This window comes from Girardinichthys multiradiatus, chromosome 14 (genome assembly GCF_021462225.1).
Source record: "Girardinichthys multiradiatus isolate DD_20200921_A chromosome 14, DD_fGirMul_XY1, whole genome shotgun sequence".
Taxonomy (NCBI): domain Eukaryota; kingdom Metazoa; phylum Chordata; class Actinopteri; order Cyprinodontiformes; family Goodeidae; genus Girardinichthys; species Girardinichthys multiradiatus.
Window position 1 is genome coordinate 28,099,308 of NC_061807.1, and position 12,430 is coordinate 28,111,737.

The following is a 12,430-nucleotide window of genomic DNA, read 5'->3' on the forward strand; positions in this document are numbered from 1 at the left end:
AAAATAACTTTAGTTTCACAACACCAGATCTTATTAGACCTCTGGTTCACAACTTGACCAAAGTCTTGATGCATGCTTTTGAGAATCAGTATTTTAGGTCTGCATGGATATTAGGAAAACATGCGATATGCACTAATATAGGTAAATGAAATATTCAAAACATGTTAGTCTTTCTGCTTTGGGTTCATTGCAAACATGGACCCCAGATAACCAGCAGTTTATCTAGCTATTAGGAAATGGTGGTGGATCAGCAAGGTCCAATGATGCAGTCAAAACCACCTGGAGCTTAACACGCTCAAGACTGTTGAGATGACGGAGGACTTCTGAAGAACACGCCCCACATTCCTTCCCCTCACCATCCTCAACAACATTATGTCTGCTGTGGATCACTTCTGGTTCCTAGGAACCAGCTTTTCTCAGGACCTGAGATGGTCCTCACACATAGACACTGTTCAGAAGAAGACGTAGCAGAGACTGTACTTCCTTTGACAACTTAAGGAGTACAGCCTACCTCATTAGCTGCTGGTCATCTTCTGCACTGCCATCATTCAGTCTGTCCTGTGTTTGTCCATCACTGTGCGGTTTGGCTTAGCCACAAAACAGGACAGGACCAAACTGCAATGAACAATCAGGTCTAAAGAGGCTGACCATCCCTCCTTCCAGGACCTGTATAGGGCTAGGGTCAGGAAACGGGTTGCTAATGTCTCTACAGACCCCACACATTCTGTACACAGAGCTTTTTCTTTCAGGTCAGCACTACAGAGCCAGTTTCTGGACATCTGCTCTTCTGGCAATGAAATAAGTTGTAGTTTCTTAATGACTCTTCCACCTTACCACCTCTATGCCTTCAAAAGCTATTAACCCTGCATTAACTAATTGTGACCAAATATATTGCTGACCTTGAGAGCCATGAATGTATGGTAATTGGCTAACACTTACTTACTGCCGTTGAGGCAGTTCTTCATAGTATACATATTGCGAACAATGATATTGAGAGAACCATAAATGTACTCTGTAGTGAGCAGATTTAAAGCATATTTCTTTAATGTTTAATACAGATGCTGATCTAAGTGATTATGTTACACTGTTTTGTTTTTTTACTTGGAGCTTTTAGGCTGGACGTCTGACTCGTGACATTATTTTTAATATTGTTACTCACTGGGAACTTGGAAATATAAACTTTACTGTTTGACGGAACACCAGTTACCTAGAGTCCCATAATTACTGCAGTTACTTTTTGTGCTGATATTGAAATGATTCAAATTAATACACCCCTTCTATTGAAACGAGTCTAATCTTCTGATTAGCTGTAGAATGAAAAATAGGTATGAATTTCTTACCCATTGTTTCTCTTGAGACATTCTTATTTGATGTCAGTCCAATTAGGCACTGATAGTCCATGCTTATGTACATCTTCTCTGATTGTTGTCATCCAAGGAGCAAGACGAGATTGAAAGATACCTCACAGCACTGATACTGTTGCCTCACTCATATTTGTGTTCATATTTGATAATGCCACTTGTACTCAGCTCATTTCCATCCCTCCTTGGCACTCAATTCGTTTTGCTCGCTCTTGCAGTTTTGTTGTTTGACTTTCATTATTTTCTTCATTAGCGGGAACAAACATCTTTGTTAGAATTCTCTTTGGGGTATCCCTCCATGTCAGCTCATTTCCACTTCCTTGATCTGAGACGGCGGGAGAAGCGCAGGGAAAGTGGAGGTTCGGGGAGAGAATAAATTAATTGTATTATTTCAGCTTACAAGCTCAATCCACCACATAAATGCAGCCCCAGCAACGTGTTCTTGCAGAGCGAAAAGCAGGTGCCAAAAAGCAAGACAAGACGGCAAGACGACCGTGTCAGAAGAGGTAAAAAAAAAATGATGAAGTAAAGGGGATGGAGAAACCACTTCAGTGCAAAGGCTTGCATGAGTGAGAATCGAATGTTGGTGGTTTGTAAGAGACGGAGAGGGTGATGGAGAGCAAGAGCTCAGAAAGAGGAATACTGTTCCTCGTTCAAGATCAGTGAAGTGGAGTATTTAATCTAACATGATGAACGAGCTATTGGAAACATCATACCCCCGGCACCTCCCTCACCACCCCTACCCCATTTCTCATGGATCGTAAGCCCCGTGATGGAGCTGTGTTTAAGGTCATTTAAGCACCAAGGTAAAAGAATGTCAGCTAGGTGAAAAAAAAAAAAAAGGGCTCCAGACGCAATCACCTTTCACTTTCAGAAGGATTTCACAGTAGTGGACTCTAATATTAGCAAATAAGTAGAACATTTGTGTATTACCCCATATATCCCTTACGTCTTTTGTTGTATTTTCACTCGAAGATCGTTCACGAAGTAACGACTGATGTTTAAAATTTAAGTTTGCTACTAACTCTTTTCTTGTTTTGAAAAAAAAACATTTAACATGCAGTGGGAGTGTCTTATATGGAAATTATTTTTAGGTTAGAAGCTCTTAGCTGTTCATTAAATCTTTATTGTGTCAACTAGTATAATCACAAGGTTTAATAAAAAAAGAAAGTTGTTTAGAATTTCTAATGACAATAATAAGACAATATTCAGCAAATTATGATTTTTTTGGAGTGTCAACTTCCTTAACTGATACGTTAGTCAAACACAAGCTGTAATCACTGATTACTCAGAGGTAAAACATTTAACACATTCAGTTCACACAGAGCAATAATACATTTAGTTAAAGCTGTTGTGTTTCTTTTTAAACAGAAGCCTCGCATATTGGTACCAGCATTTCTCGGAGGACATATCAGGCTCCTTCAAGGCAACATTTTCACTTTTGTTCCATGTTGATATTTGTATTACAAGGTTGCTGGTCATTTCATCTCTATGCCATTTTGTATGTGGCAGATATGATTGTGCCCGATTTGTTTGAACACAGAAAGGAGCTGTTGGCCTTGAGATGTACTAACTATGCAACCATTCGTACATACTGGCACAAGTACCAGAGGGACTCATCATATACCGCTGTCTAATATGAAGATATATCAGGGTCCATTTCAGAACTGCTACAGCTTTCTTCAGCTGTATGGTACAGATAGTAAGGCTGCACTGCCTCTCCCCCAGTTATTGCTGCACATTGCCGGTCAGCTGGCTGAGGGAAGGCCACTACACTTTTTTTGTGCTTACAAATGTAAATTAGTATTTTTACAGTCACAAAGACACGGGCAGGTTGAAGGGTGAAAACTAACAGATCTCTATAATTTACTTATTTTATTGTAATGCAGTGTTAAAACTATGGTTTGCAAGCTTCAACCTGCACTTCTATTGAGAACCCAACTGCAGGCTGGCTAAGCGGTAAGCAGTACTAATTAAACAGTTAATATTAGTTTATGTTTGTTACACTATAAAGAGCAAAACAGTACAAAGGTGTAACTGTAAAACAAGTGCCAAATGTAATAATTTTATCAAAATAGTAAATTATGCAAGTAAGATCATTATGACTGTAATATTTGCTTTATTTTAGCTGAAATGGGAGGAATATGTTGATTTGATCAGAGCTCTCAATCTGTTATATTTCATAAAAACACTATGACTGTCATAGTTTTTTATTTTCTTTTACGTTTTTGTTCATTAAAGTAAAAACAAACCCTAAATTTAAATTTCCAAAGTATGACTCTCATTTGGAGGCGATGGAGTGGTTGGGATTGTGGTTTCCAACCACATTTCAACACTGGTGGTTGTTGCAGGTGAAAATGTTTGTCTTATTTCTATAGTGAAATATTTTCCCAGCAGAATTAGGTACAATAAAATTTTTGTCTTTAATGAACAAAACTCTGTGCTTTCATTTTAATTTTATAGTAGACAGAACCATAAACACCCAGAGACTTCAACTAAAAAACTCATAATCCTGCCTAGAAACATTTTATTCAAGAACGAGCCACCATTATATTGATCTTTTTGCTAAAAATAAACGAAAAATTCTCAAAAACGTCTGAAATAAAAATCAATCATCCAAAACATTTTGGAAATTGTAATTCCGTCTTTCAAAACTTTTCTTTTTTAATTAGAAATTATTGTTCTGCCACTGGTTTATGAGTTTTATTGTGAGAGTATAAATTATTTTAGCCACCATATTAATAGTACATAGTACATAGTGCATTCTTTTTTTTTAAATAAAATCAGGGTTTGAAAAATTGGATTTTATGTTTTTATTGTTTATATTGTAAATATATATATTTTTTATCTCATATCTTAAACTGTCTGTATCAACCTCCATTTTACTTGCCAAACCCTTGACTTCTTTGGTCTCTCTTGTTCTTTGCCGTATGTTTAAAATAAACCTAAAAAAGGACTTGCGTCTCCATGGGACACTTACTTTCATAAACTCAATTGTGCATCTTGCCCAACATGCTTTTAGTGCAGCTTGTGTGTTTAAATGGACCTGGAACTGGAGATAAAAGCAGAGGCCACCTCTGTTAGTTTCTTTTGTTTTGTTTTGCCATAATCCACTTTGAAATGTAAAGATGTAGAGTTTTTTGTTAACAGAACCAGAATGTAGTCCAGCTATAGTGTGCTACAGCTACATTTTCCAAGTACAGTGTGTCAAAGAAAACATTTGCCTGATTTTCTGTTTTAAATTTACTTTCTTGACACTTGTCACCAGGTTAAATTCCTGTCACTAATGCCTGAGCTTTGAGTCCCCAGTTGCAATAATCCAGATATATTTTTAAATAGATTGTTTTTCCTTTGTTTCTAAAAAAAATTGCTTCTGCACTCTCTGGCATTTCATCAGAAGCTGTTTATCCAATGCAATATTAGTAGTCATTTATTTATTTGGAAGATTACAAAACAGAGCAAAAATAAAGAAAATAATACACCCTTGTCACAAACCGTGTTTAAAGTCTCAATTCTTAGAAGCTTTATTTTTAAATCTGTGTTTGGATGTCAATGGGAGATGCAAATGCAGACGAGCGGCAGCCAAGCAAATCAAAGGTGTACCAAGTTCACCATTAGGTCTTTTCCCCCTCGATCTTCCTCTCACCCTTAGTCAGCGCCATGATTGCCACCTAACCCATGGCAACTGTAATTGGGAGTTATTTTTATCTCTTTCCTTTCTTTTCTCTCTACATCCTCTTTCCCTCTATCCTTGGTAAATTAATTGAAGGGAGCAAGAGGCCACCGCACACATTGGCTAGGCAACAAGTGGCGAATGCTGGACTGCCGCTAACACCCAGCTCTCTGATTGGCTATCTTAGATGGATCAGGGTCATTAGATATTGGTAAATGCATTGCCAATATGACACACACCTTCATGTTTTAGATCGCAGTAAATGCAAACTGTCAGATGTCTCTTGTTTGAATCACAATATAGAACCTAGATTGAACTGAGTGGTTACTTGCTGGAACAAGCTTCGAACGAGGGGCGCTTCACACACTGTCACGCAGCGCTCTCTCATTATCGCGTCATGCATCTTCAAGCCTCTGAACATGCTGAACTTAAAAGAGCAATAACTCTATGTAGTCATAATTGATAGGAGAAGGAGAGGCAAGTTTTGGCTACCCTGAAGCTCTCACATCAAAAGTTTCTTCTCAATTAAAACCTGAACATACAGTGAAGTCACCGCTTTCACACAAATTATCTTTGTTGAGCTCCTCTGTCATCCTTTTCTGAGATCAGAGTGTCTTAATTACCCGTAACGCTTCGTAAGATCCAAGGTTTGCTCATGAGTCAGTGCCATCGTCTTCTTTCGGTCTCGTTGGAACAATGATTTGGTTTTATTTTCCCACCAATTTTTTGAATTTGTTGGAAAATGTGTAATTGGGGCTAATGATGGTCAAATCAAGATTTCAAAAGCTCCCCAAATGAACCAGCCCACACAATATTAAAAAGATCAGCATTGAATCGTCGGCACTGTGCAAATATTTAAGCAAATGCCATCTTGTGTTGCAATCTGCAAAATCTGGCTGCTCTGCAAAGTTCGCAGCTAATTATTCTGCGAGTTGCTCTCCTACACACAAACACATGCTTCTCTTCCTTTCCGAGGCCGTGTGTGTTTCCAAAGATTCGCCCAATCAACAAAGATAGTGTCGATTCATTGGCATCTTTGTTTGATGTAATTAGCAGAGATTGTTTTTGCTGATGAACTGTCGGCACGTGAAAAGCACTTGTTTTAGAGATGCTATAATAGGTTCGCAGTTTGAGCTTTCTGTCTGAGCATTAACAATGACAAATCATTTGCCCCTTAAAGATTTCTTTTTTTGTTTTTAGCTCTTTTATCAAAAATGCTTATTATCAGGAAAGGATAACCTGCATCAATACAAAATGTAGTTTCTAAATTAGGACTTCATGAACTAAGAGAAAGAGCGTTCCAAACCAACCTGGCCCTATGTGAAAAAGTAATGGCCCTCTCAATTTCATTTCAGTGTATTTGTACAAAGAAATAAGCACAAAAAATTTACCCAAGTTACCCTACAGACTAGTTGTGCCTGATGTGAAAAGGCATCCAGAATTTAAATAATAATAATAATAATATCAACACAATTATTAAATATTGAAAAACACAAACATTGTTTTATAACTGAAAATGTATAAAACATGTGATTAATCAAGTTAAAGGTGAAGACTGCCTGAATTCCACTGATGTGAAGCTTTGCCTCTTTGTCTCTGTGTCACAGCTATGGACTGTAGTGTGCATTTGGCTCACTTGAGCGAGTGTGTTTTAGCTCCCTTTTGACTGTGGGTGCAGGGGTTGCTTTCTCCATCCCGTTTTTGTCTTTGTCAGAGCTTTAGTCTACAAAACAGTTCTAAACACATAGGAAGCTCACAGTCGAGTCAGAAAAGGTAGAGTTACACTTGAATTTACTAAAACAACTTTCTGTGTCAAACTCCTGTGTCGGGAATTGGTGTGAGAAAATATTGAGGCTGATAGCTCAAGTTGGTTTTGATTCCCCAGGTGCAACTTTGGCTTTCAAAGAGCTTTGCTGCTTTGCACAGTTATATGCACAAGGATATACTTTTCAGCTCAAAACCGCACAATAAAGTCCCTCTTTCCCTTTATCTCTTCATAACCCACACATGCGTCACATACAGATTCAGTTTGTACGTCACTGGGAGAAGAAAGGGTGCGCATATTTTCTCCAGGCCTCTGCATCACAAACCACTTTATATTCAGTTCTATTCACTGCAACAGACAGATACAAATACATTGAAAACAACATAGGATAAGAAATGACCCACCTGGGTTGGGGAATCTTTCTTTGTGTTAGCTCTTAGTCTTTCAAAGAGTTATGACTCCAACTTCATGACTGCCCTTCTTCCATAGAGAGTTTCTTTCTTGGACAAAATGAACTCATATGGTGTCTAATAAAGAATGCTAACACAGACAGTTTCACACGTGGTCTTAAATACATAAACAACAGAACTGGGTGCACTCTTTTGCAATATGAAATCAAATGTGAAATGATTGAAGAATATGTCTTCTCACATGAAAATAACACAGAGGTGTAGTGAGAAAAAAGTTAGGGGAAACAGCCATGCCCCTAAAGAAATGAAACTTTCTTGAAGAAAACTGTAATCACTAGGTTCAGAAAAATCATAAACTTTTTTTGAAAGAAAGCTGAAACTTATTGTTCTGAATTGAAATAAAATATTTGTATTTGAGATTAACTAGAGAGGAGGGCTCGCTGAGGAGTCTGGTGGTTTAGCCGCACAAAGGAGAGACCACTTCCTGAATGAGCACCTGAATTATTCACAAGACCTCTGTAATAGTGTCCTTTGAACAGATGCAACCAAAGTAGAGATGGTTATAATGTACAGCATCATGTTCAGGAAAGACATCTCATAATAACATGCTGGTGAGGGGGTAATGCTTTGTGCTTATTTTTGCAACTACAGGATAGGGGCGCGTTGCAAAAACTGAGTTAACCGGACGCCCTGTTTACCAAGCTGTAAAAGTGTCAAATATGTCAGAGAGCTAAATCTTAGCTGAAACTGGACAATCAACAGGACAGTGATTCCAAATATTGTCAATTAGAAGCTCTGTTATGGTGGACATTCCCTGTCCCTGCTGTGACAAGATAGAGAATAAAAAGGAAACAAAATTGGGAAAAAGGAAGGAAATTTCCAAAATAATTTTCAACAACAGGCCAATATTTCAACAGCAACTTTTTAAATTAACTATCTAATTTTTCTGTCTTTACTTAATTAATTGTGTAAATCTACCACATTTCCCCTAAAATATCACTGTACCTTATATGCCTAATAGTTTCCATCTGTGTGTTTCATTATTTTCCAGGACTTTCGAGCGGGGCTCGGTATATCTGAGGTGGAACTTACTGCTGCCAACATTAAAGAAGTGGACCGCAGAGGCTTTGAAGTCAGCACACCCTTCAAAACTTTCTGGTAGGTCTGCTCTGCCTTTGGTCACAAAATAACCCAGAGCAACATCTAAAGCACCAAAGGCCTCATTTGCCTCAATTTAGCATCACAGTTAATGTTTTAAAAATAAGAAAGAGAAAGACAGGCAAAAATTTAAAAAAGCCAAAAGAAGAACACAAATACCAAAATTGCATTTTCCAAAAACCATCATGATGATCCCCACAACAGGATAATATTCTGTTGACTGACTAAACATAACTTCCAAAAGGTTATAGTTTTATCTGGCATAAAATTGACACAACATTTCAGTAAATGAACATCATATCAAAAGTCAAACATTGTGGTGCTGGTGTCTTGGTCTGGGGCTGATTTGCTCCTTCAAGACCATGAGTTCTGTAGTCAGTCAGAAAATCCTGAAGTAGAATGTCCGACCATCTATGACCTAAAGCTGAAGTACATTTGCCGTATGAAAACTATCTGAAACAAGTACAGCTCTAAATGGCTAATCATAAACCCAACATGGAAGGTTTTGTAGTGGCCTAGTTAAAGCTTAAACCCAGAAGGACCCTGAATATGCTTAAAAACCCTCCAATCAGTCTGAGTTAAAATAATTCTGCAAAGATGATTGGGCCGAACTTCCTTCACAGTGATGTAGAAAACTCATTGCCAGTTAATGCAAACACTCAATGGTATGTTTAGGGGGAGTTTACTTGTAAAAATAGGGCCATGTTGGTTTGGATGAAATCATAATTTGAAAACTGTTTGAATTTTCTCAGGTTAATCGGCTTTTGCTTGTATGAAAATGAGTTTTTATTTGAAACTTAAAAGTATGACAAAAAAGTAAAACCTAAAAAATTTGTGAAATCCAGTCTATTGGATGTTAATGTTCTTGACAATCACACAGATGAATGTGAACAGTATGAATCTGGAGGAATAATTTTACACTTGTTTAAAATCTTGCAGTGTAAAGAACAGGTTGTCATAACATCCTTAATATGCTCTTTTCAGATCCGCCATCACATTCGGGAAATGTGCTTTTGTTGTAGCCTCTTAAAACTTCACACACTCAACATGAATTCAGTAGCTTCCTTTTTCATAAGCCTTTTGAAGTTAAAGCTTCAAAACTGAGAGAATGCAATTTTGTTCATTCTGTTCTTGTACATTTAAAGCTCCTTCAAACATGGGAGCAGAGCCAAAAAGACATGGATGTGTTGAAGATCCCCTCTCATACACAGCCTGCGGATAGTTAAAGTTTGGATTTGGTAGTAAGCGGGGTCATTTTCACTTTATTTCTTGAGAAAACTATGAATCAAAACTCTTTGTTTTCACAATTATAGTAAAGATTACATAAGTAACAAACCATTTTTCAAATAAATCTATAATCGGTGTGAAGTAAACCCATCCAGGTTTGAATTGTATTGTGGTTTTTATAATAATTGTATGATAATTATGGTGGCCTAAAATGGCAAACAAAAGATAAACTGGTGTTTACTGAGGAATTATCAAGTTCATGTTTAATTGGTCTAAAGAGTTTAGATTTAGAATGAGGAATTTTGTCAGACTGATATCTGACTATACATGATATTGTCAGGCCAGTATCACAAAAAAAAAGTGATTGAGGCCTTACAGGGACCTACAAACCTGATACCAACTTTAGCATTATTATCAGCTGACAGTTAATCCGTCTCAGTATTGTCAAAGTTCTATCTCCTAGATTTATTTTTTCTGTAGAGAATCCAAAATCTTTTAAAATGGTGGAGGCCTACTGTTGGAACTGAATGACGTGTCTTTATTAGCCAGTACCGTCAACAAAATATGGCAATTCAAGAGTAACTTAATTTCTTTAATAAAGAGTCTGAAAATGATGTGCAGTTGTAACAAGATGTTAACGCGGTTATTTTCTTACTGTCTGACATCAAATGAAAGTGGGTTTAGTGGGCCGCCTTGTTCTCACTCACCTTTTCAGCTCAACCAAGTTTAGAACTTTTTAGGATTTAGGATTAACAAAATAATTTTTATTGGTAATTGTCAGAATAATGAGAATGTTTTTAGAGAATTTATTGGTACTTTATTTTATTCAAAAGTGTACACACTTTAAGATATTTATGAAAGCCCAGATGATTTTTCCCAGATCCTTGAAGATGCCACATAGAACCTGTTCAGACAATTATATGCAACTACAAACACCATAGGAAATTCCAGCGCTCATATGGTTCAGGATAGAGACAGGTTCTCTGTTCCATTGATGAATGTGTTATGGTGCAAAATGTATATATCCACCTAGAACTGCAAGCTGAAAGTAGTACTTTATCGACATGGGCTCATATATCACTCGGAGAGGAAGAAGCTGTTACTCCAAAGGCAACATGAAAAGATAGATTACAGTTTGCAAGAGATTGGATTTGAAAGACATCTCATCTGGTCTGATCAAGCTAAAAATGTAAATGCTTGGCCATAATGATCAATGTTAAATTTGGAGAAATGGGGGCGTGGACGAGCAACAAATGGGTCTTTCAAGTAGATTCCAATTAACCTATCATACAACCAGATTAGTTAAAAAGGGGCTTTAGGGCAACAAAGTCAATGTTTTGGAGCAGCCATCACATCTTATGGTATGACAATTTGTTAATAGATCAGGGCAATTAGTTTGATTCCTCATCCAAAGCTTGCTGTACGTTTATTTTATTAGAAGCTAAGTTCTTGTTCCAAAACTAATTTGGCTACATCAGGAATTGCCCTTTCAATAAGTCACCTTTCTGCCCGCGCAACTCCACTTTATCGTTTGTTGTTTGTCTTTAACAGACCTGAATATGAACACAGGAACTCATTGATTTATTTCTAGAACCATCTGAGCAGAACGGGAGATTCCTTAAAAACCAATCCATGCACTAACAATGCAAGAAAAAGCCAAAAAAAAAAACCAAACCTCCATATGCTGTCCTTTTGAGGTGTAAAATGTAAAAATAATGAGCAGGCATGTCAAAAAGTTAAGACACTGCTGTGGTGAGACAAAAGAGAAAGTTTGCTTTTCCTTTATTGATCAGTTCTTCCTGTCAAATCTCTCACAGGAAGCATCTTGTGCAATCACCATGCCCCCACACCCAGCTTATCGATCAGCACGTTGTCCGCAGTACATGGGAGCTGTGTCCTGTACAAAAACCACTAATTATTGATTAGCGCAGTTTTTATAAAGCCTCCTCTGAGAGGTTTGTGGAGGTATCTCTGCCTCTGTAGAGCTCGGAGCCTTTCAGGTGACTCCAGTCCCCCAAGGGCCCACAATCAATGAGCACGCCGCCTGTTTGTGCTGTAATGGCCTATTTAGAATACAAGCGTGACAGCTACCCAGAAAAGGAAGCGCGGCTTGTTTGTGCGCGCTTGTTCACCGTTTCTCCTTTCTTTTTACCATGTGTAAAGATTTTTTTTTCCTTTGTCTTTTTCCGCCTGTTGTGTGTCCGATCGATCTATTTGTGGCAGCTACCGTAATCCTCCCATCATTTTGTTGCTTCGTTAACACACAGGTCGTAAATTTACCAGAAGAAAAAAAATAAAATAAAATAATCATAATTAGCTCGCTTCTGCAGAATAGTTTTGATAAGGTCATTGCTAAAAGGGTTTTACTCTGCGAGTGTGTTTGTGGATCCAATCGATTGGTGGCCCTGCGAGTGTTCTCCAACCTGCTCAAGGTGGGGATTAGTGAGAAACTCATCTAATCGCTCTAAGCTGCGGAGACTTACTTTGGCTTTTCCATTGTTTTGCAGCCTTTAAATGGACAAAGTGTTCTGTCTGAGGTGGGGGATGTGACATCCCACTTTTAGGATCAGAGTCAGAGGAAAGTTTCATAAACCAAAGACATTTAAGTTTAGACATAAAACATTTTTTTGGATCAGTTTTTTGGATCAGAAAAATGGTTGCTGTTGGCAAGACCAGGTTACTAATACACTTCTGATTTGTGTCCCAGCTTTAAAGATAAAGAGCAGCTTTTTGATATCAAAGTTTTCCTATCAGTGCATACGTTCACAAACATCTACATATGGATGCTCGGAAAAAGAAACGTTTGTATCAAATAGAACTGTTAGGAAGTGGCCTG

At 37.7% G+C, this 12,430-nt stretch overlaps 1 protein-coding gene across 6 annotated transcripts in view; it reads left to right on the plus strand.

Annotated features, from left to right (window-relative positions):
- arap2 (ArfGAP with RhoGAP domain, ankyrin repeat and PH domain 2) overlaps positions 1-12,430 on the plus strand; it is a 191,371-nt gene that overhangs the window by 59,596 nt on the left and 119,345 nt on the right. For all 6 annotated transcript variants that reach the window (XM_047386376.1, XM_047386380.1, XM_047386375.1 and 3 more), the window contains exon 10: positions 8,261-8,367. In XM_047386376.1, coding sequence (XP_047242332.1) covers positions 8,261-8,367 — 107 coding nt within the window. The remainder of the gene's footprint in view (positions 1-8,260; positions 8,368-12,430) is intronic.